Source organism: Loxodonta africana, chromosome 4 (assembly GCF_030014295.1).
Source record: "Loxodonta africana isolate mLoxAfr1 chromosome 4, mLoxAfr1.hap2, whole genome shotgun sequence".
NCBI classification, from domain to species: Eukaryota; Metazoa; Chordata; class Mammalia; order Proboscidea; family Elephantidae; genus Loxodonta; species Loxodonta africana.
The window spans coordinates 131370259-131389128 of record NC_087345.1 but is presented as its reverse complement, the minus strand read 5'-3'; the positions used below and the strand labels follow the sequence as shown (position 1 = coordinate 131389128).

General features: G+C 38.2%; 1 protein-coding gene across 4 annotated transcripts in view; it reads left to right on the top strand.

The window, feature by feature from the left end:
- The first annotated feature begins 2066 nt into the window (after positions 1–2066).
- Positions 2067–18870, top strand: part of RIMKLB (ribosomal modification protein rimK like family member B) — a 55889-nt gene continuing 39085 nt past the window's right edge. For 2 of the 4 annotated variants that reach the window (XR_010321914.1, XR_010321915.1), the window contains exons 1-2: positions 2069–2388; positions 14576–14803. Coding sequence is in view for 2 of the 4 variants with exons in the window: in XM_064284654.1 (XP_064140724.1) it covers positions 14629–14803 (175 nt within the window). In the remaining 2 variants the exon portion in view is untranslated. Of the gene's footprint in view, positions 2389–2591; positions 4787–14575; positions 14804–18870 lie in introns of those variants that run through there. The other 2 variants (XM_064284654.1, XM_010590860.3) reach the window with 2 other exon arrangements.

Genomic DNA, 18870 nt, shown 5'->3' with positions numbered 1-18870 from the left:
TAAATACAATTTTGAGGTTTTTTTTTTTCTGACTAGCTTAAGTAAAAGGCAATATTGTACACATTAGGAATTTCTTAGAATGTGTCTGGCACATACTAGCAGTACAATGAATGGTAAGTAGCATTTTTTTTTTAATGGTAAGTGGCAAGTAAGCTAATAGTCTAATATTCCTACCACACACAGTGTTACCAGTTGAAAGCACTTTTTCTGGTTACCATGAAATGGGTCCTTTACAGTGAGTTTGAAGCAGCAAATTAGGTATTATTGTCTCTGGGCTCGGTCATGGAACCCTTCCTGTGTTAGATTCCATATGTATCTTTTGTCAGATTTTCAGAGCGTTAACATATCTGCGATCAAGCTTTTCTTAATCACAAAATACTTCTCTTTTTAGTCTTGGGGTTGAATGTACTTTATGTCCCTGGAAGCTGAATATCAAAGTGTAAATAAATAGCAACATTTTAGTTCTGTAGACCTTATTCTCTCTCTTCCGAAGGTAGTGTATCATATAGCACATTTTTTTCTCTAAATATGCCCTTTGTGAAAATAGCTCACTATCCTAGCATACTCTCAGTGTGATAACATAATAATAACAATAAACATTTATAATAGCATTTGTTGAGCTAGATATTAAGTAGTGTATACTTATTAACTCATTTACTTCATAGCTCGATGAAGTAGGCAAGTATTTTTATCTTCAGTTTTAGTTAAGCTAATTAAGGTACACAGGTTAAGTTGTTTCTGAAGATCACACAGGTAGTGCAACTAGAAATCCAACCCAGGCAGTCTGGCTTCAGAGGTTATCATATTAGGTTATGCCGCATCTCTTAAAAGACATTCAGTACTCCGAAGGAAATCCAGCAAAAAAGTAGACTGACAGATGAAACTGTATTGGTAAGGACTGCTGAGAAGTTGTTGGCTAAAGTGACTGAGAAGGGGATGTGACCTGTAAGTAGGCAAACTGGTTAGGACAGATAGTAACGAATGACTAAAGTTATTCCAGTAAGGTAAGAGGGTCATCTGCTGCCTTTGGTTTTTACTCTTCACCATCTAGAAAACCATCAACAGAATAGTAATGTAACAACACATTCGTATTCTTAGCCTTCTTTGGATTACAATTTTACTTTATTTTTATATAGTTTCGTAGTTCACATAATGTTTTTAAATATATAATTTCATTCTCAGGTAGTGTTATCTTTTCCTAAGAAAGGCTCAGAGGAAGTTAAGTAACTTGCCCAAGATTTACAATGATTTCTAAGTTGCAGAGCTGGTTGTACCACACTACCTTTCCTACAGATTTAAACCTGTTTAAAAGGCCAGAGAGTCTATGATGCAGTTCTTAAATTGCCTCACAATACACACAGGCATTGTCTTTACTCCGTACACTGATAAAAATAAGGCCCTTATAAATGTTAGCGATCTCTGTTCCCAAATCTTCACCTTCAGGAGAGACCAAGGTAAGAGGATTCTAGGTGGTGGCTGGCAGAAAGGCTGGGCAAGAATGGGGGCGCAGAGGCGTGGACACACAGACAGGACGCTGCACCCAAAAGGTTCGGTGGGCTTGCGTAAGACTTAAAGTGTGGATGAATGGGCCCCAGGAGGGAATGTGAGGACAGGGAGGGTGCACTACGGAAAGGACTAATCTCGCGGTTTCCAGTTGGAAACAAACCTCGCCTACCCCCTACCCGTTTCCCTTTCACTGAGGACGGTTTGGGGGCGGGTGGGGGAAGCGCGTCCTCGAAGAGCTCTCGCGCTCCCATGTCCCTCTCAGCGCGCGCACTCCATCGCCTCGCCACAGCCCAAGAGGTCGGCAATGGCTGCAAGCGGGGACGAGGAGCCGGGAAAATGGGTGTCGACGCAGGGGTCAGATCCTCTCAGCCGGGTTGCAGAGCAGGCCAGGCCGCTCGCCCCGCCGGCCACCGCCCCCCGCCCGTTGCGCTGGGAGGGCGGGGCCGTGGCGCGCGCTGGTCCTCTGCACGCGGGCAGGCGGCGCGCGGCGCCTCGGTCTGAGGGAACGCGGGGCGGCCTCCGCCGGCGTCGCGCGCGCTGTGTGTGAGCGGGCTGGTGCGCGCGCGCGCGACAGACGAGTGAGTGAGTGAGTGAGCGAGGGGTGGCTGGATGTGAGTGTGTGTGTGTGGAGTGTGTGTGGGAGTGGGGGTGAGGGGGACTCAGACCGACCGCGAGGCTGTGAGAAAGTGGGCAAGTGTGTAAAGACGCCCGGCCTGGTTGCGGAGCCACGGTCGCCGGAGGAGAAAGGAGGCGGCTCCTGGCATCTCGTCCCCCTCCGCCTTCTCTCCTTCGAGTTCCAGTCCGCTCGGCCGCCTGCGCTTCCCTCGGAGGCCCCAGCCGGGCTCCGTGGGCCGAGAGTGAGGGGAGGAGCTGCCGAGCCAGGTGAGCGGAATGACCGCTTCCCTTCCCCAGTAGGGGCGTGAGGCGGGGGCGCGCTCCCCCCGGGTGGCGAGTTGGGCCGAACGGACTCTCCCTCCGAGCGGGGCCTCGGCCCGGGGAGGGAACGCGGCCGTGCGTGCCCGGGATCGGGGGCTTGTGAAGGCCGGTGGTCGCTTTGGTGCCCGAGGCGGTGGGGAGGAGTCAGAACGTGGGCTTGGCGAGCGCGCTGGGAGGGGGTTGGTAATGTGGTGAGCGTGTGACTGAGCGAACCGTGTGGAGGGAGCCTGCGACCTCGGGCGTGAAACAAGTATGGTTTCCTCCGTTTGTAAGGGGGGGTGTGGTAACCCTGGGAATGCTTGTTGGAGTCAAAATATGGGTTGCTAACCTGCCTGCCGAAGAGCCCTGGTAGCGCAGTAGTTAAGCGCTCGGCTGCTAACCGAAAGGTCGGCGGTTCGAACCCACCAGCCGCTCCACGGGAGAAAGATGTGGCAGTCTGCTTCCTTGAAGATTACAGCCTTGGAAACCCTATGGGGCAGTTCTGCTCTGTCCTGTAGGGTCGCTGCGAGTCGGAATCGACGCAGGCCAGTGGATTGGGATGGGTTAACCTGGCTTCCTGAGTGTGGTAATCTCTACTGCCCCTGCTTCCCTCAGACAAATTCCTGTGGTGTAACCGAGGGAGGATGATGTGGGGTTCGTCCTGTAGTTATTATGTTTTTAATTCCATTTTTTCCTTCTTAGGCGCAAATTTTAGAGTGTGAGACAGTCATTCCTCTTCTCCTTTAGCAGCCCTCTGAATAAGACTGAGGGTCACCACGGATAGCTTTCCTTGTCAGTTTTTTTTTTTTTTTTTTAAACTATTCGACCTTGATGCGGATATAAACACCCTTCCCCTTGTCTCTGACATCAGATTTGTAATCCCGGTATTTTATCCCATTTGTGTTTCTGTATAGAAGTGAGGTGTCTATTCCATGAATGGGGTTATTAACCGCTTTGAACGTAACTTCGATGTAAATTCTTTCAGTGTGCTTTCCCATTAATTGCATAAATTTTTCCGAGATCTATCTGGAAAGTATATGGGCAGCCTAATATGGAAGATTTTTCTTATTTGTGGGCGTATGATTGATATACGTTCTTAATTGTTAAATGATACGAAAATTGCATTTTTTTCCTCACATTGTTGAGTAGGTTAAAGTTAATCTCTTCAGTTGGTTTTTAAAAAACAATTCGTTGTCTAAATACTATAAAGACACTCATTTGGAATAAAACAATTCTCTGAAATTCCCACCACGGAGATTCAACATTTATATTCTAAATTTTAGTATGGAAACTTCTGATTTAAAAGTTAACAGTCATAGTTAACTTTGTTTTCTAAGTGTTACTGTGTGTTATTTGGTTAGTGTGTCAGGAGAGGAGGCCTATTTTGTTTTGAGGTAATCAATCTTGTATTCTTTTCTGTCTTGGTTAGTGCTTTTAATTTCCTTCTTTCATGTCATTGATTTAGCTGTTAGCTTGGCAACATGGCTGTTGATGTTTTTATCTTTCTCTGTCTCCCTTTTTTCTCTCTTGTCTTCTCTTACCCCTACCAGGTGCTGGAGTCTGCTTGTCAGGGAGGGGGGCAGTCTGTGATTCTGAGGAAAGAGAACCAAGAAGGGGAACATCATTTTCAGACACGTACAATCTTCTGCTCAGTCAAGAACCACTTTTCCCTTCCCGCCTCTCCCCCTGCAGGGGGTAAGGAGCTGAGTATCTAACTTAAGTTGTTGGCTACCAGCTAAAATTCCACTTAATTTTAGTGGATAACTTCTTTATTTTCGTCATGTTTACTCACAGTCACTATTGGATATACTTCCTTGAGTAGTAGTAGTGAGTTTCTGGGAAGAGTCTCAACAAGAAATTATCCTTTTTTTTTCTTTTTCCCTTCTCATTCAGTCCCCTTTTCCTCTCCAGAGGGAAGTTAGCAGTAAAATATACCCCTTCTTAGCCATATTGATAAGAAAACACACTAAAGTGGACATTCTTCTGACCAATACACAACAGCCAAGCCTCAGGCATTAGTTTGTTGGGGCACAAGGAGAAACATACCTTAAAATTTCCCCGTTTCCAAATTTGCATCCACCTGGGATTTGCTGCTTGGGTAAGTCACTAGATTGATTTCATAAAACTTCTCCCTTCCCTATGAGCTGAAAGACCGATCAACCATGAACACAGGAAGGGGCTGGGGAAAGAGGACAGAGCAGATCAAGTTGTTCCACACTGTGGGAAGCAGGAGTAGATTTTATCATCTTCCTCTGGGGAGCAGGCATAGAGACCTAAACTGATTGAAAATGGGTGGAGGAAGAACTTCTATACCCACGAACAACATGTGAAGAGTGAGAGAAAACCAAACATAAAAGTAAGGAGGGTGAGTTATATTGTATGTTGCTTGCTGACAACTGTTTTGGGGGCACTTGAGTGATGTGGATTTGTAGAGAGACTTCATTTTAGGCAGATTAGTTTGATTATAAAGTATTCTGCAAGAGGGATTAAGACAAAAGCATATGAGACGAGATTTTGGAAGTTGCAGTTGTTTTACAATCTGAAGGAGGGGGAGACTAAAAGGAACAATGAAAAATTTTTTCAAATGTTAGGTGTAATGGCACATGCAGTTCAAGAGAGGTGGAGTAGGGAGGTTAGGTACAGATGTTGGATAAATTGTCTTTCATAACTTGGAATTTTCCTGCTTCTCATGTTAAGAGTTGTTAAGTAATACAGTACCTCCAAAAATATCTATATATAATGTATTTTGGGTTCATATGCCATATGTATCTGTGTATATTTTAGGTTTGCAGGAAAAAGACTGATTTTCTGGCTTTGTGGTAAATAATGCCATGGTATTATTTTTCATGTTTTCTTTTCCTGTTTTTCTTTCCTCAAAATTGGCCTGGAGGACAAGCCACAGAGGTAGCCAGCTCTAATCCCTTAAAGCTGGTATGCGTTGAACCCATCTGCTTATATCTTTTTTCTTCTTACTGAGGTTTCCCCCCCTCCCCCAACTTCAATCAGTAATAAAACTAATTATTTCGGGGTCAGTTGTATGATGATGATGGGAAGTAGCATTAAGCTTTATTTTTTTAAAGAGGTACTGAAAAAAATTAGAAATTTCTAATAACTACTCTGGATAGCTACATACATTTCTGTCAGATATTTAGTATTGAAAATAACTGATTTGTTGATACTCTTATGGTTTAATACAGCAAACTCTTTTTCAAATAACTCCTATTCCTTATCTTCTCAGTCTGTTATGTATCAAGTTCTTTGTTAGCCACTAGAGATAACAAAAAAAAAATAATAAAATAACAGCAGGTAATAAAACATGATTTCTGTCTTCATGGAGTTTCTAGTCTGAATAATTTCATTGATCGCTGTGTCATTCATCTGTCAATCAGTTCTCCCAGTTTTGTCTGGCAGAGTCTACTAGGTGCTCATGAAATATGTACCAGTTTGTGAAGTGATGGGTTAGCAAAACAAAAATCTATTTAAGCATTTATATGCCTAATGAATTTTATTACCTGTCTTTCAAAAGTGGTGACACATCAGCAAGTTATGATAAAAAATAAAAATCCAGGCTGATATTCCTACCCCACCCTAATTTTTTTACTGTGTATTTAGCTCCTTACATTCCATATCTTTTGTTAAAGGTCTCCCACCACCCAACCATGATAGCTCTTGGCTTCATGTTCTTATAAATTTAGAAATAAGGTCTCCAAAATAGAAAATGGAGTTACTATGCAATATCAGACCACTTCTATTTTACTGCTGTGCTGTTCCGTCTTTGGCAGCATTTCAGATTTTGATGCTTTATCAGAAAACTGCATCTTGAAAATTCATGCAAGCCTGCCCAGACAGCCCATTTGGAATTCTTCCCTGATGTTTTGGAGTTCTCAGTTATTCATTTATCCCTTTGATATGTGATTTGGTTAGATACTTGGAATAAATTAGTAGTTTCCCTACTCCTTTCTTCATAGTAATGTCTAGAAAGAAAATTTGGGGGGCGGAAGGCCCAACATTTATCATGTTAAATGTGATGACCTTTGACCTGTACTATGCATTGTATCTCAGGAATTTTTTTTTCTTCAAATTTTGTGCCTTGTTTCTGTGGTACCTTGATGTAACTTTTCTTTATTAAGTGAAATCATTAGCAATTTTATTTGGATTCCAGAGACAACTTAGTTTTTTTTGAAAGTTTACTGGGTTTTTATAACAGCCAACTTTGGGAATTTTAGTAACTAATCTCTTAGTTTTTTTTCCTGACCCTTTAGTGGGAATGTATAAAAATGTGCATATTTACTCATGACATTTTAATGTCAGATAATTTTTAGCTCTTTGAGGGCTGGTGCTGTGTCTGTTTTGTTTGCCATAGTACCTCTCGGTGGAGCGCCTAGTTGGTACTCAAATATTAATTGAATGTATTCCTTAATTGAATGTATTCCTTAATTGAATGCTTAGTCTTGTGTACTGAGAAGTGCTCTTAGATTATTAGTTAATCTGGGATTATGATTAACTTTTGACTTTAAACAGTCTGCTTTTTTTTTTAAGTAATATTTCTACTGATCCTTCTCAGAGAGATGTTATGAAAATAAACATAAAGTAAAATAACCAAATGAAAGCCCTTTTATGAGAAAAAGATGATATTAGTATAAAGAGAAAGTCCCACTTATAAAAACTCAATACCCCTGCTTGCTGACATGTAAACTTTGGTGTCAAGGGAATAATTTTCTATAACTTCTGAGCAAAATATGATAGGGTATTTTTGTTAGGATAATGTTCAGTGGCATATAACAAAGAATCTTAAAATATCATTGACTTAAGATAGAAGTTTATTTCTTTGTACCTAAAAGGCAGTGGCTCTACCTACACAGTTGTCAGGGATTCAGGTTCCTTGCAGTACATAGCCCATGCTTTTCCTAGAGTTGACCTCTGCCTGTCCTCATCATCTAGATGATTGCTAGAGCCATAGCCATAACATCCACACTCCAGATAGCAGGATAGAAGAAAGGCCAAGGAAGAGTACACCTCTCTTAAAGTATGCTTCTCAGAAGTTGCGATGCAATACTCATCTCATTGGCCACATCTATCAGTAAGAAAGCATGGAGGATACAGTCTTTTAGTTATATGGCATTGTACTTAGCTAAATATCTGGTATCTTACTACTAAGGAAAAAGTAGAAAAAGGATAAGGGAGCAATTGACAGTCTCTCAGAGTGTGCAGACCTTGAAGTCATCCCAGTCATCCCAGCCACTACCTCTGTCTAATTGTGTGCCGTTAGGTTAACTAACCTCTCTGTGCTGTGTGTAACAGCTTCATCTGCCAAATGAAGACAACAGTACCTCAAAGGGATGGTTGTAAAGATTGAGTGAGAAGACACAAAATACCTAACAGCGTCCAGTACATATAAAAAAAAAAAAATTTTTTTTTTTTTTTTTTTTTTATAGTCAGGCAAAATAAGAATTTTATTTTCTTTATCTGAATTCTCTTTGGTAGTATCTTTAGGTATAGTAGAAACAGTAGAAAGATTTCAGAAAACCTGAATCCCAGTCCTGGCTCTGCTGTAGTGGCATCTTGGGCAGGTCTGTCTTTTAAAAGGGGGTAATATATTTCTGTGTCCCTCAGAGAATATTACGTACAGATTACATGAGAAAATGTATATGGAAAATATTTTGTGAAATGTAAATGGAGAACATTTTAAACCTCATCTGTATGCATTGTTTTGCCTTTGTCATTCATGTATTCTTTGTATGAAGAATGGAGTCTGTAGGCACTTACCTATTTTTATATTCTTAAGTGTTACCTTTCCGTACCTTCATTGCATTTTGTGTTTCTGTGTAAATATATTTTACCGTCATTTTTCTTTAGTCTTCTGATAAATGGACCATATTGAGTTTGTATAGGAAAATGGTTATACTCTTATTTTTCACCCCAGTCATGCGTATGGAAACCCTGGTGGTATAGTGGTGAAGTGCTATGGCTGCTTACCAAAAGGTCAGCAGTTCAGATCCACCAGGCACCCCTTGGAAACAGTCAGTATAAGTCAGAATCGACTCAATGGCAAGGGGTTTAATCATGTATATAGCTATCTTTTATTTTTTATGGATATTGGAAATGAAAGAGCTATCAGAAGTACAGAATAAGAATGAGTGTACCCTGGAAACTTTGGGAAAATAGTATGTTTGATCTGTATTTTATTTACTTGTTGTAAAATATATATAACCAAACATTTGCCATTTTAACTGTTCTTACGTGTACAGTTCAATTCAGTGACATTAATTACTTTCACCATGTTGTGCAACCATTACCACTGTTTCTAAATTTTTTTTAACAAAAACCCTTAAACAGTAGCTCCCCCACACACACATACCAATAAACTTTGGCCTCTATGGCTTTGCCTATTCTAGATATTTCATGTACTGGGCTCATATAGGAAACCCTGGTGGCATAGCGGTTAAGAGCTATGGCTGCCAACCAAAAGGTCGGCAGTTTGAATCCAGCAGGTGCTCCCTGGAAACTCTACGGGGCAGTTCTGCTCTGTCCTATAGGGTCGCTATGAGTTGGAATCGACTCGACGGCAGTGGGTTTGGTTTTTTTGGGTGGGCTCATATAATATTCATTCTTTTGTGTCTGACTTATTGCACTCAGCGTAGAGTTTTTAAGATTCATCCATGCCTTTGTTTGCTCTGTTTTTGAGGTATACTATTTCAAATATAAAGGCGGACTATGGCGACTGTTACACATTTCTTTTTTGTTAGTGCTATTTTTTTTTTTTTAAAGCCCTAGTGGCATTATGGTTAAGAGCTCCTCTGCAAACTAAATGATTGGCAGTTTGAATCCACCAGCTGCTCCTTGGAAACCCTTGGGGGCAGTTCTACCCTGTCCTATAGAATCACTATAAGTCAAAATCAACAGCAGGTTTGTTTTTTTTTTTTAAAGAAGTCATCTTTGATTAATATTTGGCTTTCTGCCCTTGTTTTCACCACATTCCAGCCTACTTTCAAGTTAATGTCGTAAAGAAAATGGCACTTAACACCAAAAGAGAGTGATACTATTTGAAGTGAAATCTTAGCTAAAGGATGTGACTGTGTAGGAATTAATAAGGGGACAGTCATTTACTGGGGAGCATAATTAGTGGATAATGGGGTAACTAAAAAAAAACTAAACAATTTTTAAACAACAACAAAAAAAAACAAATGGGGTAACTAGGCTAACTCAAGTATTTGGTTCTTAAACTCTTCTCCGAAATTTTCCTCTTATCATTCATTAATTTCCTGTTGCATTAGTGAGATCTGGAAACCCTGGTGGTGTAGTGGTTAAGTGCTATGGCTGCAAACCAAAAGGTCAGCAGTTCAAATCCACCAGGCGCGCTCCTTGGCAGCTCTTATGGGTCAGTTCTACTCTGTCCTATAGGGTCGCTATGAGTTCGAATCGACTCCATGGCAATGGATTGGTAAGATCTACAAAGTTTTTTTTTTCACCCCCCAAGGGGTGCCTCTCTTTTTTTCCCATCCTTATTAATGCCTTTACCCCTCTAGCTCTTACTTATTCCCCATTCTCACTTCTCTTTTAACAGTCATTCAGATCTACTTCTAATAGACTTTTTGGTAGAGTAAGGGAAAGAAAAGGGGAGAATTTCACACGTGTCAAATTCTGGTTTGTTTTACGGGTTGAAAAGAATTGCAGGCATTAGGATTTGTTGAGAAAGAAAATTGATCCTTGCCTAAAGCTTGAAGTGTTATAAAGTTGGTGTTAAAAGGTACAGTTTTCATTAAGTCAGTTAATAGACCTGTGATTTGGAGGGAGAATCATAGAACTTAAATCTTTTGAAATTCAAGTTTTGTGACTTATTATTTTTAAATGTATCTGTGATTTGTTCGCTGAATCCAGGGGTGAAATTGAAGAAATTAATTAAAAATATATATATATATATTATTGTGGTAAAAATATATGTAACAAACATTTGCCAGTTAAGCAATTTTTACATGTACAATTCAGTGACATTGGTTAAATTCATTATGTGGTCCAACTACTACCACTATCCTGTCCCAAATTATTCTACCACCATTAACAAACAGTGCTACCAAAGCAGTGACTTCCCCTTCTCCTTTCCCTCCTACCTCTGGTAACCACTAATAAACTTTGGTTTCTGTACATTTGCCTTTTTCACATAAGTAGGATCATACAGTATTTGTCCTTTTGTGACTGACATTTTACTCAGCATAATGTTTTCAGGGTTCATCCATGTTGTAGCATGTGTCAGGACTTTTATTTCTCTTTACAGCTGAGTAATACTCATAGCCCCTTTCTTGATTTAGGCTCTCATCTTCTTCCACTAGATTAAAAAAAAAAAAAAAAAAAACTTTTGGTAAATCTCTTTGGACTCTAGTTCCCTAACGTGTAAAAATGATGACTGTAATACCTGAGGTTTGAGATAGTGTATGTAAAAGTGCTCAGTAAATTAGTTCAGTATCTGAATATTGGTAAATGTATATAATTGTTAAGCATTTACATTGTGCTGCTATGAAATGGCATGTAATCTAGAAATGCTTGATTCTGAGGATACATATACAAGAAGATATAATTCTTATCTGTAATATGATTAGATTTTAGTAAGAAAATAGGCCTAGGACACGTTTCAAACTTGAGTAATAAAGAGAAAAGAAAAAAAAAGTTCATGGCCTTCTGGATAGATCTATGGACCCTTGTTTGAGAAACACTGACTTAAACTAGTTTTATGCTGTAAACATGAATTCAGTTATGATTTACGTGTGTAAAAGAGAAATCATACTTATAATGAGTAGAATCGTTAAAGAAATGCAAACACAGAACCAAACTTTAAGAACTCATCGTATGATAGTGGTAGACCCTAGTTAAAAAAAAAAAAAAAGTTACAATATAGTGTGATAATGGATAGAATATAAGTATAATAAAATAATGTAGACTCATGGAGGAAGAATGACTTTAGGAGTCAGGGAAAACTTAACAGATGTGTTAACATTTGAGCCCAGGGTTCAGTAGGTAGGTAGGTCTGGAATTATATAGTCCATGCCTCTTTTTGCCTGAGAGACTACAGTATGTTCAGAAAATCGGAAGTGTGAGAGTAGAGAGATGAGTTTGAAGGCTTTTATGGTATTCTTTATGCACTGAAGATGGAGAGAAAAGGAAAATTCAAGAGATGTTTAGGAGATAGCAGTGTGTGTGTGGTGTGTATAACTAATGGGGGATAGAAGTCAAAAACTATGCCCAGGTTTCTGGATTGAGTGCTTAGTAGTGGCCTTAATTGGGTTGGGGCTACAGGTGCCAATGCAGGTATGTGACTAAAGATAAGTTCAACCTTTTTTACGTGCTCAAATTGAGGTAACGTTGGGTGGCATTTCATCTAGGGAGACCTAGTAGGTACATGGGAACCCTGGTGGTATAGTGGTTAAGTGCTATGGCTGCTAACCGAGGGGTCTGCGGTTTGAACCCCCCAGGCACTCCTTGGAAACTGGGGGATTCTGCTCTGTCCTATAGGGTTGCGATGACTAGTAGGTACATTGATAAAAAAAAAAAAATACTGGGTCTGAAATTCAGTAAAGAGCTCCTGGTTGGAAAGAGATATTTAGTGGGTAAATGATATATTCAGGTTTCAGTGGCAATAGTTGAAACCTGGGTCAGGATGACATTTCTAGAGAGAGGAGAGAAGGACTTAGAAATGAACCCCTGGGGATTATGTGCAGAAGAGGAGCAGTCAGGAGAAATGCCTCATTGACAAGGAGGCTGTGAAGGAGTGCCTAGAACTCAAAGATACACCAGTTTGTTATTTTTCCACAAATTTGCTCCAACTCTAGGATTCCCCATCCAAGAGTAAATGATATTGAAAGTATGTTTGTAGTAATTGCCAAGTGGAATAAAATCTAGTTTGTATATTAAAAATACAAAGTATATATATTTTTTCTTCTCTGACCTTTTATCTTTTTTTTCGGTCTTTGAATTCTGAGTTCATATGCTATGTTTTATCTGGAAAAAAAAAATTTTTTTTTCCTAATACTAAGAGGTACTTTAATAGCTCCAGGTGGTAGATTGTGATTTTGCTTTTGCCCTAATGCAATAATTACCATTGGGAAGGGACCACACATAAAAAATGAAGGGGAGAAAAAGGTGCCTTCAAGCTTTTAACTTTTCTTTTTTTATTCTGGAATATGATGTAAATCTTTTTACTATCTCATTTTTCTACAGAGAAGATTAGATTGGTATATCCTTTAGAAATTCTAAATAATGTATTACAAGGTTTTGATTCTAAACATTGAGCTTTTCCTTTGTTTATAAATTACAGAAACTTGACCTTACAAGAAAAAGGATATTCACTTTTAGATCCTAAGAATCTTTACTTGAAATATTTTGTAAGGTAGAAAAATAAATTATCCTTAGGGTTGTTCTAATGTTAGAATTAACACCAAAGTTTGGGGAAGTAACTAAAGTAGTACTTTCTAAATACTATTTTTATTTAAGAATCTGGGAAATCAAGCAGTGAAACTAATAGTCTGTTCATTCCTGTGTCAGAGGTGAATGAAGAATTTTATTTATGATTACCAGCTTTTTAGTTAGCTTTGCCTAGACTATTCAAAGACAGTGATGTCTTCTATTGGTATGCCTATCCAGAAGTTTGCATGGGTAGATAATCTCACATAAAAGTAAATTCTCTTTACAGAATTTCTCTATTTTAAAAGAGCTACTCTACCAGTTTACCTGTAGCTTTTATTTAGCATTTGATGTTTATACATTATTTTTCTAGATACGCTAGAAAAATAAATAGAAGATGGGAGTTAGTTGACCTGAGTTTACATTCTAATAGAGGAAATACAATATTCCCCTATGTATGTGGAGATTTGCAAACACATTTACCTGACACTGCTGGAGAATAAAGTATTTCCTTATAAATAAATCTCTTATTGGGTAACCGAAGCTTAGCCTTTAAGTGTCAGAAAAATAACCATTTTACATGGGACTCTTTCCTGCCTTCTGAAGAGTGACAATAAGTGACTTGATTTGTAAACTTTTCACTTAAAACACAATCAAAATTTAAAGAAAAAAAAGAGTAACTATCATTTGACCTTTTCTGTAAACACTGAGGATTTATCGGCATACATTTGGGCTCTTGTTTATAAATTTACAGCTGTGTGATTGACTTCTCAGCTCTTTTGGTTTTTCTTTTTTTCTTGATGGGTTGGGAATTTTTTTTTTTTCCAGATGTGAGACATAGAAAAGTAGATGTCTTAGAATTTAAAGAAAAAATAAAAATACTCCGTTAAGGACATGCTATTCTCTGACTGAAATCAATTTTAATGAATGGGCCGGGGCTGGTAATTTAAATGCCTTTTCCTCGTTTTCCGATCACTTGATTAAAGTTACTGTGTCAGTGACTCTTCAGCATTGATGTTCACACATTTTTTCTATATGCCTATAAATACATTTATAATAAAATGTACATACCTATAGCAAAACAGAGGAGCCCTGGTAGCACAGTGGTTAAATCGCTTGGCTGCCAACTGAAAGGTCGGTGATTCGAACCCACCGGTTACTCTGAGGGAGGAAGATGTGGCAGCCTGCTTCCGTAGATTTACAGCCTCAGAAACCCTTATGGGGCAGATAGTTCTACTTTGTCCTGTAGGGTCACTATGAGTCAAAATCGACTTGACAGCAATGGGTTTGGTTTTGGTTTATAGCAAAATAAAGAAATTGAATATAAAACTAACTACAGAGGCAGAAATATACATAATTGGGGTTTCTAGTGATTGGAGAATCTCAGTTATTTCATATCAAGAAGAGATTTGCATTTTTTTAAAAATACCAATGGAAAGGAGGTGGATCAAAGTATATTCCTAGACTATAATATAGGGAATGGCATTGAACATTTCTGCTAATAAGTGACATACTGTGATTTATTAAGCTGTAGTTCCAGCCTAATGGAGAAATTCTGTTTCAACAGAGATTGTCATTTTCCATATTTTTAGTGGTATGAAATTTTTTAATTTGAATGAAGGGGAAAACGGGCATAATTACGCTTTACTTGCCTTTCTCTGTTTGTATAGTTAGTATATAATAATCGCATTTATTTGTGTAAAACCCAAAAATTAAGTAGATTTCTCGATTATTTTATATGTGTATTTTCTCTCCCATCTAGAGTTCACGTTCAGGAGGAAATAACCCAGGAAGAAGAAGAAAAAGCAGATCAAGATGTGTAGCTCTGTGGCTGCGAAGTTGTGGTTTTTGACAGATCGTCGCATCAGGGAAGACTACCCCCAAAAAGAGATCTTAAGAGCACTGAAGGCCAAATGTTGTGAGGAAGAACTGGACTTTAGGGCTGTTGTGATGGATGAGGTGGTGTTGACAATCGAGCAAGGGAATCTGGGTAAGACTATACTAAGTAGTCTGTACATTTTTGCTTAGGAAGGCCTACAGTGAATATGCATGTTTTAGGAATAATTAGGACAAAAAAAAAAAAAAAAGGAGTCTTTAATAATAGCCTTGTCCTTGCTAAGTATTATCTTAGTTAGATTTTATGGAAAAAATGAAAACACTAGGAAAGGAAATCTTTTTTTTTTTTTTTTTTTTTACTATTTAGGAAATAACTGCAAGGTAAATTAAAGATAACCTACTAGCGTTCTTACATTTCCACTGTTTATAAGGTACTCCTAAGGGAAGAAGTTAAATCCACCAGCTTCTCCTTGGATCCCCATGGGGCAGTTCTACTCTGTCCTATAGGGTCACTATGAGTCAGAATTGACTCGACAGCAACAAGTTAAGGGAATTTGTGCTTTATGGGGTCCTATTAGTACATTGTTTAAAATCCGTGTGTGATTAATTTTTTAAATACTAATACAATTTGTTACGGTAAAAATGTCCTAATGATTTGACTGTTATTGGCATTAGTATTTCTAGCATTTCATTCTTGTTTCAGACTTACAAAAGGAAGCCATCCTGGAAAAGTAGATATTTTTTAGAATTGAGTCTCTAAATCATTGCATTGGAAAATTACAACTTGTTACAGCTAAATTGATCATGTTTGTTAGGGGACAGTATATGGTGGCATGTAAGTGGAATTTTTGATTGGGTTTCAGAAAATACTTCCTAATTGAGTGATAGTATTGTATAAGAATCTAAGACAAAGTCCATTCTAGATCACTTGCTTGGCGATTGTGGAATCATAATGAGGCCACATGATTTAATTTCCACATCGTTAGGATGAAGAGTAACAGTTATTGTGAGAATTAATGACATGCAAAATATAATATCTAGCTTTTATCTGATAACCCACTGCGATCGATTCCAACTCCTAGCAACCCTGTGTAACAGTAGAACTGCCCCGTAGGGTTTCAAGGCTGTAAATCTTTATGGAAGCAGACTGCTACATCTTTCTCCCGTGAAGCAGCCAATGGATTCAAACTGCCTGCCTTCTGGTTAGCAGCGGAGTTAACATGTATGCCACCAGGGCTCCTTTTTATCTGAATAAAAAAAAAAAAAAATCAAACCTGTTGCCGTAGAGGCAATTCCAACTCATAGTGTGACCCTATACGCATAGAGTGGAACTACCGACCTTCTGATTAGCAGCTGTGGCTCTTAACCACTACACCGCAAGAGTTTCCTTTTATCTGACAGTGTAGAATAGTTTTATTCATAGACTAGTTGATAGATCCAAACTCTTGCCTGATTAAGAAAATGTTACTATAGATTAAGTAAGTAGAGTCTCTAAGCAAATAAATCACTTTCTGTCCTCTTAAAACATTTCCTTCTTAGTACCTTTCAGCAGTTATTGTTGCTTTAGAAATGTTTCTAAGTTGTTTGACCTTAGTACTCTTATTTTCATGAATGTAGTTCTCGACCTTTCTAAGGATGATTCTCACTATTTTATTTTCAGTCTAGTTCTCTTTCCTAATATATCTGCCTGGGCCAAATGCCTGGTTATTTAGATTCAGAAGATCTGGGTAGAGCCTGCTTCATTCTTTCATGAAATCTTATTTGACCACTTACTATGTATGTGTTAATTATTGGTTTGGTGTGCAGAATTAGACATGGCCCCTTCTTAAATGATAAGATCAGCATTAACCAAATGATCACACAAATAAGTATAAAATTATTATAAATATGGTAAGTTATGACTAAAAAGTTACCGATGAAAAAGAACGGATGCCACTTGCACTCCTCTCGCACCTGTGACAGAATCGCTGATCAAATCAAGGTAAATCCAGTATCCACTTATAACATTTTCTGCTTTATCGCATGTACACCTATTGTTGAAATGGGAATAAGAAACTCAGATGTTTTATTGTGTTAGATGCCACGGTCTTAAGTCTCCATGAGAAGAGACATAAACCAATGTGGCACATTAGCTTATTCAACCCCATTCCCACAGGCTTCTGGTTTATGTTGCTGTGTCTTAGAGGTTAGAAAACCAAAGGTTGCATTTCTGAGATTGTACAACAATGAATATATTAAAAGCCATCGTTGTACACTTTAACTGGGTGAATTTCTATGTTTATGTTACGTGAAAAAAGTTACCCATTATCCATGCAGTCATGTTCTCACAATCTAGTAGAGGAGACAGTATAGTAATAAATGAGTAGTGAAAGGCATAGAGGTTCTTTCACTCTCCTTATTTATTACTTCTGTCTGTATCTCAGTATTCGTGCAACTGCTCTTTCTAGCGCCTCTTCAGATCTTTCTAACTTTAATATTAACCGTTTCTGTTAATAACATCATCTCCCCAACTCAAGTTTTTGAAACCTTGGGAGTCATTTTGCTTCTTGCTTCAACCGTACCTTCAAATGTAATGTTGTTAAAGGCTTGCCTATTCTGCTTTCAATATATCTGACAATGCATCCTTATCTCTATTCTCAATACCACGAATAAAGTGGAAGTCTGTTATAGGGCTTGCCTACATTATTACAGTAGCTTCTAAATTTGTTTTCACCTTTAACTCATCTTCTATCATTGTAGTCAAATTAATCTTTCAGATCACAGCTCTAATTATGACATTTGACTCTCCAAATCCTCTTTTTCTACCTGCTACTTAAAGTAATGGTCTGTAAGCTTTTTCACCGAGTACTATCATCAGTTAAAACATTTACCCCAATAATATGCTTCTGTTGTTGTTGTTAATTAGTGTGTGTCAGTTTGTTGCTTGCCTTTGTTCAGTTTCCAGAGATGTGAAATAGAATTTTAAACAAATTTGTCCAGTCTTAATGCTTGTCTTTATGAGTCAGGATTTGTCAGCCTCTTCATGGTGACATAGTTGGAAGTCCCTAGTTATTCCTTTTAAAGAGTTCCATTGTTACTTTTGTTTGGACTATTGAATAGCCTTTGAACTTGCCATCATATCTCTGTTCTTTCTTCTTTTAGTACCTACAGTATATTTGATGTCAGATGAGTGTTCCTCAACTCTGTAGTCATAATTATGTGTTTTTATAACTCAGAAGCTTTTAATGGTACTTTCTTGCTCACAAAATTAAGTGTGTGCCTCTTGGTCTGGCCAACATCTTTTCCAACCTCGTGTCTCACACCTCTTAAAACACCTCTTGTTCCATCCCAATTAAACTATTTGATTCTAAATGTAGTCCGTGCTGGATTGAGATACAGATAAGAACAATTGCAACTTTGGAATCATGCAAGGATGCATTTGTTAATTGGATAAGAATTCCTGAATATCCCCCTCTCTCATTTATTGTGCCAGCAATAAAGATTAGTTCCTGATGATTCTTCCATGTCCTTTTTTTTTTGGTGACTTCCTTTTCTTAATTGGCATCCCTTTTTCAGGATCTGGGTTGGCGTTAAGTGTATGAAAATCAGAAAGGAAACTAGGGGTCTTGAGGAATATCTCTGAAGGATGAGAGCAAACCAAGAACCATAGGTATAGAAAACTTTTGCAGTTTTTACTTTAGTAGTGATGATTGATTGGCATATTCTCTTCTGGCTCTTTTTATTACTATAGGGTCAGTTGTAATGTCCCCATTTTTATTTCTGAAATTGGTTGTTTGTGACTTTTTCTTTATCAGTGTTGCTAAGGTTTTTGATCTTTTCAAAGATCCAACTTGTGGTTTCATTGAGTCTCTAATAATATTTTTCTGTTTATTTTGTTTATTTCTGCCATAATCTTTTTTTTTGGTTGTTGTTCAGATAGTTTGGGCTTACGTTGCTCCTCTTTCTAGCCCCTCAAGTTCTAAATTTAGGTTATTGATTTGAGGTCTTCCTGTTTTAGTGTAGGTGTTTACTGCTATAAATTTCCCAATTACCTAAATTTTTGTTTTTCTTGAAATTTATCCATTTCTTCTAGATATGAAATTGGTGTACAGTTTTTAATTGTATTCTGTTGTAATCCTTTTTATTTCTGTATGATCCATAGTAGTGTCTCCACATTTGTTTCTGATTTTAATTATTTGTCTCTTTTCTTCTTTGCCAGTCTAGCTAACTGTGTCAATTTTG